Source organism: Papilio xuthus, unplaced genomic scaffold (assembly GCF_000836235.2).
Source record: "Papilio xuthus unplaced genomic scaffold, Pxut_1.1 DF825928.1, whole genome shotgun sequence".
NCBI classification, from domain to species: Eukaryota; Metazoa; Arthropoda; class Insecta; order Lepidoptera; family Papilionidae; genus Papilio; species Papilio xuthus.
The window spans coordinates 5,872,519-5,887,642 of record NW_013532721.1 but is presented as its reverse complement, the minus strand read 5'-3'; the positions used below and the strand labels follow the sequence as shown (position 1 = coordinate 5,887,642).

The 15,124-nt window shown below is 32.6% G+C and overlaps 3 protein-coding genes and 1 pseudogene across 4 annotated transcripts in view; 2 read left to right on the top strand and 2 right to left on the bottom strand.

Annotated features, from left to right (window-relative positions):
- LOC106125092 (LIM domain-containing protein A-like) overlaps positions 1 to 5,189 on the top strand; it is an 8,150-nt gene extending 2,961 nt beyond the window's left edge. The window contains exons 8-12 of the mRNA XM_013322172.1: positions 48 to 135; positions 3,931 to 3,982; positions 4,239 to 4,385; positions 4,730 to 4,896; positions 5,059 to 5,189. Coding sequence (XP_013177626.1) covers positions 48 to 135; positions 3,931 to 3,982; positions 4,239 to 4,385; positions 4,730 to 4,896; positions 5,059 to 5,125 — 521 coding nt within the window. The 3' untranslated portion in view covers positions 5,126 to 5,189. The remainder of the gene's footprint in view (positions 1 to 47; positions 136 to 3,930; positions 3,983 to 4,238; positions 4,386 to 4,729; positions 4,897 to 5,058) is intronic.
- Positions 2,085 to 3,114, bottom strand: LOC106125498 (cuticle protein 7-like). The gene is given in 4 exon segments (NM_001312530.1): positions 2,085 to 2,214; positions 2,396 to 2,562; positions 2,706 to 2,876; positions 3,101 to 3,114. Coding segments are annotated over 4 exon segments (408 nt in total). The 5' UTR covers positions 3,110 to 3,114; the 3' UTR covers positions 2,085 to 2,153.
- Positions 5,190 to 7,565: 2,376 nt separating the features above from the next.
- On the top strand, positions 7,566 to 11,843 carry LOC106125120 (histidine-rich glycoprotein-like; annotated as a pseudogene). Its single transcript, XR_001228251.1, has 7 exons — positions 7,566 to 7,620; positions 7,901 to 8,041; positions 8,300 to 8,466; positions 8,571 to 8,630; positions 10,756 to 10,888; positions 11,310 to 11,476; positions 11,688 to 11,843. The product of XR_001228251.1 is annotated as a histidine-rich glycoprotein-like (transcript).
- Positions 11,844 to 13,610: 1,767 nt separating this feature from the next.
- On the bottom strand, positions 13,611 to 14,783 carry LOC106125489 (adult-specific cuticular protein ACP-20-like). Its single transcript, XM_013322715.1, has 4 exons — positions 14,758 to 14,783; positions 14,494 to 14,631; positions 14,060 to 14,226; positions 13,611 to 13,665 (listed from the first exon to the last, which is right to left on the bottom strand). The coding sequence occupies exons 1-4, from the start codon at positions 14,767 to 14,769 to the stop codon at positions 13,611 to 13,613; spliced, it is 372 nt and encodes a 123-aa protein (XP_013178169.1). The 5' UTR covers positions 14,770 to 14,783.
- Positions 14,784 to 15,124: the final 341 nt, after the last annotated feature.

Genomic DNA, 15,124 nt, shown 5'->3' with positions numbered 1-15,124 from the left:
TTACTAAACATAATTTATAAAAATATATTATACTTTGTTATTTTCAGATTTAACGCCGTCGTACACCGTGAGGGTCACGCTACTCATGCTGTGCCAGTACAACACCATTATTAATTATTGTGATTTGTCCCTAATGTATGTAAATGTCTTGTCATGTTTTAGTGTAATAATTATTTAATAAAAAACTTAAGCATTTAATCTGGCTACAATTTTTTATTTTTAACATATTTATACGACATTTGTTTGATGGATTTGCGATTAATACGAATTAAGATAATTCTTCATCAAATTTTGTACCGATAATTTCATACTTAGAAAAAAGGAGCACTAAGATCGAGTAGCGACTTAAAGACTTATAATGGGATGGAATGGAATAAAATCCCAACTCTCCAAGCATGAAGAAAGATGTGAAAGCTACTTGTCCGGTAACTAGAAGTAAAATTATCTCATTTTCTTGCTTATATACTTCTAAGTAATCTTGTAACCTCCGTCACATACTTTTACATACTTTTACTTGAAAAGTCTTATCTGCTGAACATATTTGAAATAATTTTACAAAAAGAAACATATTTTTCTTATTCTATTTTATGGAAATTAAATCTAGGAGCTGCAATATATACGACGTATTCGAATACCTCAAGTTTCACTTCTTACTAATATTATACATGCGTATGTTTGTTTGAAGGTTTCTCTGGAACAGCTCGACAGATCTCGCTGAAATTTGTCATAGATGTAGAATGTAGTTTGGAAAAACACATAAGCTTTTTACTTAACTTTTATTCTTCTTACTTTATTTTTATTAATTCCACGCGGCCGGAGCCGCAGGCGACAGCTATAAAACAATAAAACCAATATAATAAATACAAACCAATACTTAGCATTCCACAAGTACTTCTCTATTGCGAATATGTAAAAAAAATCGTTTTATTCAATTTTAAATACAACAATGACCATATCTACTCATAGACATCACCAATTGTAGGCACTTTACCTACTAAATACCTAAAATATTGCTGAAACATGAAATAAAGTAGTTTCAGTTGGATTTCAGGTAAGATATAAAGATTAAAACGTAATAAGACGTGACGTAACGACGTGACGACGAAGGACGTATTAGAAGTTTTATTTTTATAAGATAAAGAAGTAAACAAACAGCGGGAATACTGAGGTGATCAACAACTCTCATGGACATCCTGTATAAAACGTATTTTTATGTTTTATTGAACACTTGTGGTACATAAAAATGAAAGAGTGGAATTAAGTAAAAAAGAGAAAGTAGTAAGTTTAAAAGGACAAATATTTATATTCTTTATTGTGCAATGTTTTATCATTGAATAACGTGTTACGGAGTAACTATGGTCGTATCTTGTACGAGGTACTTGTGTTAAATAATAGTAAAAAAAATCTTTTACAATGAAATTGAGCGATTATACTATGCGAATACCAAAAGCTTGGGTTAAATGTTTGCAATTCAACATCAGTTTCTGACTATACAAAGTGTAGAAACTAAAATAAGTTGAATCCAGCATAACAATTAGTATCAAACGAATGTTCTTAAAACTAAATATTTCGTTATTGGACGTGATATTTCAAACTGATATATAAACACGGCTAAACACTGACGTATATACGTCCGGTGGCGGCACCGACTAGTTTCGAGCCCATCGGGGGCCCTTCATCAGGATGAGTGGCACTGGTATTATTTCGCGGACGCGGCCCGTCGCTCACTGCGCGCCTGCGCTCTTAGGGCGCGTCTTGAGGGGGCGGGAAACGGGGGTTGCGCCGGCGTCGTCGACGATGTTAATACCAAGTCGTCGGTGGTGTTGTTGTTGAAGTTTTAGTTGAAGTGTTTAGCCGTGTTTATATATCAGTTTAGTATAATGTGTCACGAAAGTTTGAATAATTTGATATTTCAAGTTCGGATCTTTCCACATCATAGACAGCCTTTTCAATTACAAAAAATTGAATGTAGTCTTGTAATTTCACTAGCATTCCGTTGAAGGGTTTAACTTTAGAATTTCCTTTAACCTAAGCTTTAAAGGGATATGAACCTAATTTAAATTATAAAACTGTCATCATTTTCTATTAATCTTTATTAAACGTTACGCATAAATTAAGTCTATTGCTAATGTCCGCTATTTCTGCCAGAAGATTTAGTGATGAACGGGTACAGCGTGTGCGGCGTGTCCTTGACGGTGGACTACGGCATTGAATCTGTAAAAAATAATAAGATTGTAAAACCGACTATAGATATTTTTTTTTGTATAAATTAGAATACTTCAGTTGTCAACTAGAGTCTTGAACCTGAAATGTTGAGATGCCAGAAACACAATTCCAATGGTTTCATTCGTTTGCTATATTTTTATCATGAACATAGTATTCTTTATTGACTTACCCGTTGTGAGCATCAGCAGAGTATTCCACAGTTCTGATGGTGCCGTCAGACTCGTGCAGGCTGTAGGCGCCGCGGACCACATCGCCTTCACGGGACTCGTGTTGAGATTTGATGTCGCCGGTGTGGGAATCGGCTACTGAGTACTCGTAGGAGTAGTGTGGGGCAGCCTTTAAGAATATGATCATAATTAGTTTTTTAATTTAAATCTACATTTCTCGTAATTATTATTGAAGTTTAAGCCTTGTCTTGTTCTCTGTCGTCTACAGAATCTTGAAATACACCGAAACCCACTTATATCCTTAGTACTTACGTAGTAATCCTGACGGTTGTCATAATGTCCAGTGTACTGCGGTTGATGCTGTACAATTACTGGTGCTCTGTAGCCAATGTTTCCGTGGTTTTGGAGAAGACCTTGACCGTGACCATAGCCAGAATAATACTGACCAGCGGCCATAGAGATAATGCAAGCGGCGACTAAAACCTGTTAGATTTAAATATGTTATTTAATATTAATTACTGAAAACTTATAACATTTAAAATGTTTTTTTTTTAGATTAGAAAATGCATCTTATTGTCATGTTATCTTTGCTTAAACGAAGGATTTAGTCCGTAAATCGAATAAAGGTTCCCTTATTTAAGTTGTCTTAATGTATTTTTTGCAAGGGTGGTTTTAAAATATTATTATTTATTAAATTAATTTTATACCTTGTACATTGTGATTTGGTTTTTATTTTACTTATGAAAAATCGAATGAAGACTGATAGTTGATAAAAAACGTATGCACCTTTTTATACTTATCATACGATAAAAGTAGCAGTGATTTTGCACAATATTTAGCGACAAGTATAACCGGTTAAACCAAACGATCCAAATAAATCTCACTCAGATAGCCTCAACCTTGTTTAAAGTTCCTTATTTTTGTTACTAAGTTAAAATAATATCCAATGCAAGCCCTGTGCAAGTAATCATGAAAATTGAGTTTTTATTTGAACTTACATAATGCTATATTTTTTATTTTTAACGTTAACAACCAATGTTTTCTAAGCTTAATATTTTAACTAATAATAATAATAATAATGATTTAATAATAATGATGATTTATTTAAACCAAAGTACACATAAAAATATACATTAGTTCTTGGAACATCCTTTTAAGTATATAATACCTGTGATAGAATGCTCCTGAATGCTGAAACTAAACAACCACGATTCAACACTAATCCACATTTGTTATCATATTGTCACTACGGTACCAAGAGTCGCAAATTGTTTCTCTAATATATTGTAACTTTTTATTCATAATTTAAAAGCAACTAACTTCACTATTATGATTATGAGAACATGTCTTGCATCGCATGCAGTTTATTACTGTAAACAAATACGTTTTAGGAATTTTGTTGCCAACGGAAAGAAACTACCACTTATCACGAAATTTTGAGGGGGAAAATCTGTTACGGCTAATCTACGTACGTTTTACAATAACAATTAGTGTTATTAATATACTGCTATAAAAGACTTGAGTTTATATCACACAGTATCAGTACAATACGGTACACAGTTCAGTTATTTACGAGAATGTTTTCAAAGGTATTTTATTGTAAAAATAGTGTTTTGTTTCATTTATGATATTTTACATAAATATACCTATATATATTTTTATTACATTATTAAAATTTAAGCTGATCATTGTTACTACATATATTTTTAACTTTGATCGGTTTAATTGTGTTTTAAGTTACAGCGTCTTAAAAAATTGGATGGTGAAACTAAAAATGTAGTTTAAAAAATTAGTCAACTATTTATGGTACTATAAAAAAATTTATTTTAAATATTTCTTTTACAGATGATTGTATTGGCTTTCGCTTTGGTTATGGTTGCGCATCTTCATGCCTATGAACATGCGTATTCATCGAATCATATCTCGCGTCATGATGGTCACCATCATGAAGTTCACCACGGACACGAACACCATCATCACCATGACTACTACGTATGTATTCCTAATATTTTTTTTTTAATTTTATTCACATTGTCTGCATTGTATGTACTACTCTTCCATAAATCACTATCGGCCGTCTCTACCCCTTTTTACTCATATCCTTTTTCACACAATACATCCGAACTTTCTTTGATTAACTCTACCTGTGTAGCCATCGTTTTTTTACTCATTACTTATTTTATGTGATCGTCTTTATTCGCATTTGTCATTAATAAAAACTACTCTGGTGCTGATTTAATTGAATAAATGTTTATCTAATAGTGGTTCAATTAATTTCTACCGAAAATTCACAACCATAGCAACGAACTGACCAATTATTTTTATTACACTTATAGACGCACCCTAAATACGAGTTTGAATATAAAGTAGAGGACCACCACACCGGCGATATCAAGTCGCAGCACGAGCACCGCGACGGCGATGTTGTGAAGGGAGGCTATTCTCTGCACCAACCTGATGGCTCTGTCAGACATGTTGAGTACCACGGTGATGATCACAGCGGGTAAGTCTATACTATGTTTTAACACATCCATATTACTATATCTATGTTTTAATAAAAAAATAATAACCATAATAACGCTTCTGGCCTAAAAGTAAATATAAGGTCATTTGTGTCTTATTAATTATTCCTGTAACAATGTCTTATATTTTTCTTAATTTCCAGATTCCATGCGGACGTTAAATACAGCACTCACCACATTGTACCAAAACATTACCATCATCATTATTAGAAGACAATAATTGTTATTTCTTTTTATTCTTGTTTTTTAAAGTAATAAACAATTCTGCTCCAAATACTTTAATTGTTTCTATTTTTTATACCTCTTTCGTATTTCCACATTTAAATAACTGATTAAAATTATACGTGTCAATAAACGAGATGAGGTGAATTTTGATGAGCCATATTTCTTTCTGTAAATTCTATAAATAAATATCACTTTATACATGTTTATTATCGAAAACCGTAGCTATTAGTAAATGAAAATGATTCAACGTTGACTTTTTCAACCGAAATTAAGTAAATCAGTGCAACCTGAAAATAGACAAGGAACAGAAACTTAAACATCACAACGACGTCATCGTAACTAAGGACTCTTCAAGAAACGACCTATCTCTATTTAAAAGACCGGCAACGCATGTAGGTCTTCTTGTGTTATACATACATGTCTATGAGCGTTGACCTTGGTGTTCCCACCGCTCGTTTATCCTCTTAACTTATAAATAAAAAAAAGTTTTTCTTGTATCCAAACCACCCAGATAAAACCCGAAAATGACGGGTTTACAATAATATGTATCCCAGGAGTTAAAACTATTTCGTTGACCAAGTTTTATTCGTTATATTCATAAAAGCTTCTAGATTATTATGGTAAAGAACTTAAAAGCTTATTTTTTTTTTCGCATTTATGTAACTGCAAATAAAATAAGATATATTTTTTCTGTTACATAATACTTAAGGTCTACCACTATATGATTTATATGACCTCATATATTGAACCGGTATTGTCATTTTATACATTTGCAACACCTTATATGTACTTATGTAAAAGTATATGAACAAAGTAATGAAATATAATCAGTTGAAACTTAAATATAGAATTAAAAAAAAATTCTCATGATTTCACTTCTAGTATTTTAATAGATCATGTAATGTTTACCACAAAACATTTATAAACATATAGAAATTCCTGGCTATTAAATGAAAGAGATGTGGGATGGAAATTGAAAAGACTGCACAATTCTCTTAATATATATAATTAACCGTAGGTTTCTGAGATCAAAATATCATTATCCCTTTCAATATATTTGGAAAAACAGTCACAACAATATGTTTTAAACGGTTTCAAAAACCCAAGGTAACTATTACTCTGTTAAATCCAACTATAATGCCTACAGTTATGAAAACATAGAAAACATGGTTTGTTACAAGTAGAGAGAAAACCAAATTTCGGAATATACGATTTCATGCTACGCATAGAAATCAAATGCAAACGAATATACGAATATACAGGCTAAAAAGGAAGTTTTTTAATGAGGAAAGGATAGGACACTTCACTGTGTAGGGTTTTTATGGATATATCATCGTATTAACAGTACTCCACACCATTGTACTACTTTCATATAGCCTAGGTGGTCTTAGAGATATAGAGAGATTAGATTTGTGGAAATCCTGTCAATCATGAGAGAAAATTTACACCTTTTTTTAAACGTTTAAGGTAAATAAATATACATAAGTAATTTAAAATCTATTTTAAGAGTATACTCACTAATTATACGATTCGTTACATTTTTTTATATCATTATAAGTAAAGGTAAGCCTTTACTGTACCTTTGTTTTAAACCTCCATATACTTCACTTTATAATTTTAGACACTATTAGTTAGAATCCTTCGGCGCGAATGGCTTTCATTAAAAAAAGAAGAGTGTCAGAATGATTACTGAGGGGACATAAACGTCGACATTTTAGTAAGGCTAATGTTGCACCAGCAAACCAGCACAATGTCGAATTTTCTTCCTAACAATAATAAGGCTTTTTAATTATTTTCACGTTAAGATATTGTGATATGGTACAGCTTAATTTTATAATTAGAACATTTTTTTTATCATAAGGTGGCAAACCAGCAAGCGGCCACCTGAAATCGCTGAAATAGCGAAGTGACCGTTGCCCATAGACTTATGTCTAGGCAACGCATATGCCATTGCCTATGCAATTGCATATACCTTTAATCGACGGAGGAGAGGATGCACAGAAAGAAAATATTTTCCCATCTTCCCAAAGTCCACTTCCACTTTCCATCCTTTCCTTAAAGGTGGGAAGGATAATAGGACTAAATTAGGCCTCCGGGACGCACACTCATCAGACGAAACGCGGAAACATCATTTTAAAATAGTATTTCTTAGAGTTAATTCCAAAGAGAATCACTTACGTCTGTATTAACTATACTGTATGCATGTTTATCTGCTTTCAATATATCTGTAAAATAACTAAGATAGTTATTTTAATAATTTCTTTGTTAACAGATATTTCAAACTATCTGTTATCACGGAATTTTAATTGTTTGCATTAGCTACGGTTAATCTAACAATGTGTTACAATATCAATCATTGTTGTTTCATTTCAGGCAAAAGCAATATAAAAGAGTTGAATTTTCTGGTTTATGTATCAGTATTCTTCTATAACAGATTGAACTAACAGCTCAAAAAATATTCAATTAAAATGTTTTCAAAGGTAATTTTAAAAAGCAGTAATATAAGTGGTAGTAGTTTTACTAATTAGTAGCCACGGAAAAAATGGAGGAATAAAATTGCAATGCCGCAGCCATAGTGTGTTCATCCCAAAATTGTTTAATTGATCGTAGTGAACATCGACATCGGACGACACGACAGACCGCCAGGTTTCATCCACACCATCTCGATGGCTAGCAATCCATAACCGTGCGGTTTACGCGAAACGGGATTTAGGTCTCAGCAACGCACGAATAATGTAAAATGTAAATTCACATTCACAGATGGTGATTTTAGCCGTCGCGTTGGTGATGTTTGTGCATATCCAAGCATACGAGCATGCGTTTTCATCGAATCATATAACACGTCACGACGGACATCATCATGAAGTTTCCCATGGACATGGTCATCATCACGACTACTATGTATGTATAGTGTTTAACAAATAAATATCAGACAGTCACCTGGATTCTTCTCTTAGTAACCTCTGGCATAAGTTAGATGCATAGATAGACGGACGAAAACACCAGTGTTCCCGTGGCCTCGTCATTATACGTAGAAGGAATACAGGGGACTAGTGGTCATGTTTCCTATCGGAAGAGAAACTTATATCGCCGGGTTCCCTTTTTTGAAAAATATGTGTAGAAAGTTACTTACAAAATAAACTTCTTTTCAAATTGCAGACTCATCCCAAGTACGAGTTTGAGTACAAAGTTGAAGACCACCACACGGGCGATATCAAGTCGCAGCACGAGCACCGCGACGGCGATGTTGTGAAAGGAGGCTATTCTCTGCATCAACCCGATGGCTCACACAGACATCTACATTATCATGCTGATGATCATTCAGGGTAAATAAAAAGAGTGTTCACGGATTGTCATGTGCTAAACTCCTTAAAATACTTATTGGTTCCTTGTAAAAATCGTGTATTTATTTTACTTTTATATGTTTCAGTTTCCACGCCGATGTGAAATACAGCACTCATCATGAACATCATCACTGATTGTTGTTGTGTTAAAATTGATCAATCTTTCTTTGAACAAGAAAATAACTGTTTGTTTTATTAAATTAAAATGTCGTATGCATTCAACTGACTGAAAATAAAAAGTTTCTAGTTATTTAGCTGTATTATTTTATTAAATCTTTCATAAAACTTGTAGAGCAAACTTTTATTAAGAACTTTTTCATGAAGAACAAGATATAAGGCGAATATGACGTCATCTAAACAAGTGTCATTAGCAATATTATAATGGGTAAATTGGACCAAAGGAGCTCAATCCCACCTTATGTTGTTAATTCGTCATCAGCAAGATTGTAAAGTAGATATTACTTCCAGCAACATTTTCCAATCTTTAACTGTACATTTTGTATCGTGAATCACTCAAATCGCTTCATAAGCGTATCTCGCCAATGTAAAAGTATTCAGCCATTTAGCCATAAGCCTTACCGGCGAATGCTGCAACTGAAATATGTTAGAATTAAGTCAAGTAATTTTAAGTTAAAACATAATTAATTAATCGACAAGTTCCATTTCGCTTAAGTAAACTTTTCTACTCAACTACTGTTTACATGATACATGTGTTTTCTGGTATGTACTGTATGTACAATATTATTTTAACAGAGGTAACAAGACAGGCGTGAAGTGGAAGCAATTCCGCGTTTCGTCTGATGAGTGTGCGTCCCGGAGGCCTAATTTAGTCCTCTTTCCCTTCTCACCCTTTTTCTTACAAGGAAAGGATGGGAAGTGGAAGTGGACTTTCCGGATGAGATGATGCATGGAAAGAGAAAATATGTTCTTTCCGTGCATCCTCTCCTCCGTCGATTAAAGGTAGGCAACGCATATGCAATTGCGTATGTCTATGGGCAACGGTCACTTCGCTATTTAAGCGATTTAAGGTGGCCGCTCGCTCGTTTGCCACCGTTTGTTATAAAAAAAATGCCTTACTATTCCAATCCATACATCAGACATCAAAATTCGTATTTGCGTTACATTTGTATTTACATTATTGCAACAAATATTGAATTGCAAGCGGAGTCAATTTCATTGCAAATGTCAAATAGTTGTGTGTGACCTGGTCAACTTTACGCATTTACGGCGCATTTTGAATCGAATTGCTCAACACAACGGGATGCATTTTGTAAATAATGTACACAAAATATGTGGACGAATCACAAATATTTCAAATAATAAACATTATGACTTTTAAAGTCCTAATGTTTACAGTTAAAGAAATAAGCGCAACACAAACGTATGCATACGCAAAAATTTAGACGTTTATTTTTTTTTTACTTCTTACTTTACACTACAAAGACAATTAATTCTATCCGTAAAAGATAAACATAATTTTTTTCCAAAAGTTCAAGGTCAAACAATTTTCACAACAAAATTTTTCATAAATATTCCCAGTTTTTGTCAAATATTTTAAAATATTGAATAATATTTTTACTTTCTATTTTCAATATTAATAAAAATAAAAGTATTGCTCTGCTAGATTAAAAAAAATCTAATTAATCTTAAATGTAATAAAGGTTTGTGATTCCTAATAACCTATTTTACAATTTCATTTAAACGGCGGGAAATACCATTCAGTTTTTATACACTAATGTTCTTAAAAGAAAAACTTTAAAACGTCAGAATATGCTACATTAAATGACGATGTACAGTTAAAATTACTTTATCCGTTTAACTTTTCAAATAAAATTACATGATTATGATATTTGCATTTACCTTATAATTTTAGTTTCATTAAATTCAAAATTCTACCGCAAATTGTATGAATATACGATAAATTTAAGACAATTTTTTTCGTAATGCATTACCGGCGGATACTTAAAATTATAGTTGATCACGGAATTTGAGAGTATTCAGTCACGGTATTCTATTAACTTGTTTCGATAACAATTAGTGTTGTTTAATCGCTCTTAGAAACGATATAAAAGTGTGCGAGTTTGTTATTAACATATCAGTGTACTACAAACCTTAGTACAGCAACAAAGAACAAAGTTAACCAAAATGTTCTCAAAGGTAAGCTATAAAAATTAAATCATGATAAAAAGTAATCAACTTTTTTAACATTTTTATTGAAATTTTTGTTATTTAGGAAGATTTTCAGTAAAATTATCTTTTTTATTTCCAGATCTTTATTTTGTCAGTCGCTGTGATGGCTATTGTTAATGCGTATGATCACGCGTATTCATCCAATCATATTTCTCGTCATGACGGACATCACCACGAAGTAGACCATGGACATGGCCATCATCATGATTATTACGTATGTATTGGAAAAAATACTAATCCTTACGAGTCCTTTTTTTAACATAAGGTGGCAAACGAGCGACCGGCCACCTTAAATCGCTGTAATAGCGCAGTGACCGTTGCCCATATACATACGCGGATATGCGTTGCCTACCTTTAATCGACGGAAGAGAGGATGCACAGAAAGAAAATATTTTCCCTTCCCCTTATTATTCTTACTAATATTATAAGTGCCGTAATTTCTGAATCGATTTTAATTAAATTTGTTGAGCCCAAGAAAGGACATAGGCTACTTTTAATGTGAAAAATAAGTTGAAAGGAATTGAAATAGTGGATGGATCTTTAAAGATGAAATTTTATGGAAGAATCATTTATATGGTAAGAAGCTTCAAATTTATTTTTTAGGTTGTTAATTTGTTGCTCATCGTTTTTTATAGACTCATCCTAAATACGAGTTCGAATACAAAATAGAGGATCACCACACGGGCGACATCAAATCGCAGCACGAGCACCGCGACGGCGATGTTGTGAAGGGAGGCTATTCTTTCCATCAGCCTGACGGCTCCGTCAGACATGTTGAATATCACGGTGACGACCACAGCGGGTAAGAACCAATACAGTTTTATAACGCTTTTCTTTTTTTTTAATAAAGAAGACGAATGCTATCTGCTAGCAACTATTTAATTGTTAACTACGAGTTGGAATGGTTTGAACTTGATCATTGTATTGCCGATGATGGTTTTGAAAAAAAAAGTAGAAGCTGAGTTAGTGTGTACATTTTGAGGCAATCTGCAACTGGTTTTTTTATGTTTCAGTTTCCACGCCGATGTGAAATACGACACCCACCACATTGTGCCTCATCATCATCATCATGATCACTACTAAGTCGTGTGAATTAAAGCGATATGTCTTTTGTCAATTTGTTCTGTTGCTTATAAAATGTGCAAGTAATAAATACATGTTAATAACTCTATACTTACCTTTGAATCAGATTCCTAAAAAATAAATTGCTTTGATAATAAGTTTACATCCTCTCGCCCCAATGTGCAAAGGCAGCGAGGAAGGAGGAGTCACGGCGGCTTTTAACGCGGGTTTCCAATGTATGGTGACCACGATCAGTCTTGACCTGCAGCAATGTAGATAAATTTATTCGAAATACTATAGAATAAATACATTTATACTACAAGTGAATTTGTAGTATTTGTATAACGGGGAAATGCCACCAGCCTCTTGGGAACCCTACCGTGCGACCGCAGCGATTTGGGATCGATTTTTATATTATTTAGTTTGGTTTAGTTTTAATTTATAGTATTATTTTGGTAGATTAATTTTAATTTAATTAGTGACTTAATAATTAATATAGAGTTAAGTAATTCAATAATAAGTTTATGTATATATTTTTAAGTTATCAAATGACATAAAAGCGTATTTGTAGGTAGTGCATAATTTTCTAAACACCGTTTATAACATTATTTGAACAATGAAGCAAGCTGGTCTTATTTCTCAACTGGCCTCGTCCCAAATTCTAAGTCTATGTAGTCTTTGGCTATACCTTGAATCAAGTACTTTATGACAATCAGAGACATCTTTCCGTGAAGTAAATCTTAGAAAATATAAGAAGTTCACTGGCGGCAACACATCTGCAATTCCTCTGGTATTAAAGATGTTCATGGACATCGTCGGTCACCTCAGCGCTTCTGCTGCTCTTTTGCCTACTTATCTGGTAAAACAAAAACTCCATGTTTTGGCATTATATTGATTAAATACAGACATAAAACATTCAAAGAATTACAAATAATGAAAAGTTCTGTTTAATACATAGACTATGTTATAGTCAATCAAATTAGACAGCACATCTCATCATTCTTGATCTAAGAGTTGCGTCTATAATAATTATTTTTTCAAGTTATTTCGTTCAGATAGACAGAGGGGAGAGGAAACTTTGCTTTATAATGAAATAGCTGTATGCATAAGTATAGTTCTAAGCAATTAAAACAGAATGTTAGGTTGCATCATTGCAACACCATTTTTATCAGGGAAAAATGCTACTGACTCGTCACTGAAGTGGTTCAGAATTTTGCCATCTTTGTAATTGTATTGTGCATAAAGCAATAAGGTTAAATAATTTAACGATAGTTTAAAATATAAACGTAAACACAACAAAATGTTAATAAGTATATTTATAAGATTATATTCAATGAGATATTTATCACATAATTTCGTGGTATACTTTATTAAGACACTATTACTGTTTTACATTTTGCTTTTGGTACAGTAATTATAATTTTAGATGTGTTATCAATTGTAAAATAATTTTTAACTTATAATAGTTTTTTTAACTTTGTTTTTTCTTTTCTTCAAAAAAAGAAATCTTGCCAATAAGGGTTAAAAAAGGAAAGTTTTTAATTAGGACTTTTACATAATATAATATTCCTAACGCCATTTGATAGAAAATACAATATATATATATGAAAAATATTTTTTTAAATAATATTACACAACTTGTCACAAGGTGCAAATCTTCGCGAGCCCTCCTAGAGCACTTTTGCTAACTTAAGCGCATTGCCATGTCATATCGAAACATTTTTGCAAAGACATAAGAACGAATAGTAAAGTATCGTAGTAGAACTAATATTAAGTAAAGAAATGCGCAGAAAGTATCAAAGAAATATATCATTTTAATAAATATTTTTATTTTCAATATTTAAAATACAATACAAATATCTGTAATAGTAAAATTAATGATGATGTGGCACAATGTGATGGGTACTATATTTAACATCCGCGTGGAATCTGAAATAAATAAAAAAAAAATCAGCAATACCGTAAAAAGTAAGAAGTTGCATTTTCAAAGCAAAGTAACTAGTTTTAGACATTATTATAATAGTTAAAATCATTTGGCGCGAATGACGTGCTTTCGTTACAAAGTACAGTGGCAGAATGAATAGTGAGGGGACATAAACGTCGACATTTTAGTAAGGATAGTGTTGCGTCAATAGACTGCCACATTTTCGGATTTTCTTCCTAACTCTAGATAGTTTACAACGACTTTATTTTTAAGTTCTTACTTGTAGATGTTTTAATCATTTTTATAATATTTCTTTTTGTATATTTCAATATTTAAAGTAATAAAAAAATATTTGATAAAGTTTAAAAAGGAAAAATAGAGGAAGGAATCGTGATATACCCGGAGTGATCATCAGCATGATAGTGTACATGTCTGTGAGAGCCGTCGGGTTGGTGCAGAGAATAGGCACCCTTCACTGCGTCTCCGTCGCGGTGCTCGTGCTGTGACTTGATATCGCCAGTGTGGTGGTCTTCTACTTTGTAATCAAACTCGTACTTAGGATGAGTCTGTTGTAACATTTTCATCAGATGGAAAAACATTCATTTCCGTCTCGTCTGAGTGTAGTGCGAAGGCCTAGTTTTCTAATAAGCAAAGGATGAGGAGGATAGAGGATTTAATGGAAGGGGGGATAAGAGAAGGTAGACAATAGGAATATCCTTTGCTTGTCTTTCCTCTCTTATCCCTATTAAGTGTGGGCAACGCCGGAAAAACTCTTGGAAATAAGCTGCAGATGCTTATAGATACTAGAGAAAAATTAGAAAGAAATGACTTACATAGTAATCGTGATGTCCGTGGTCATGTCCGTGCACAGCCTCATGATGTCCATCGTGACGTGAGATATGATTCGATGAGAACGCATGCCCGTAACCCTCCACTGCCACTACGACGACGAGAAGGAACAAACAGAAGACCTAAAAGTTCATAAAATAGTTACAAAAAATTACTGTCAATCAAAAAAAAAATGTTTTCTATATTTGCATAAAATTTGTTTTCTGCTACGATTTCTTTTATCATAATTTTATTCAAAAGACTAATACCTTGGAAAACATATTGTTTGTATCAAAAGCACTTTGAAACTGATGAATATGTCATAGATTTCAAGTCTTTTATAAAAAGACAATGCTAGTTTAATCAAGGTTGTTATAATTTCACGCAGTAAAATTACGAAAGATAGAAAATTCACGCATGAATTGTATTTTTAAGTTACCAACTTTAAACTTTCCAAATATTCTAATAAAATAAATTTTCAAATAAAATAAAATAAATATAAAAATATTATGAAAATTAAATAAAATTTCTTTTGTTTCATTAAGTATTGATTGAAAACATTTATTACTTCCAATTGAGCTTCATTTGTTACGCTTATTCCGCTGGCGCAGCGACCCAAAGTGGGTATTGGACACG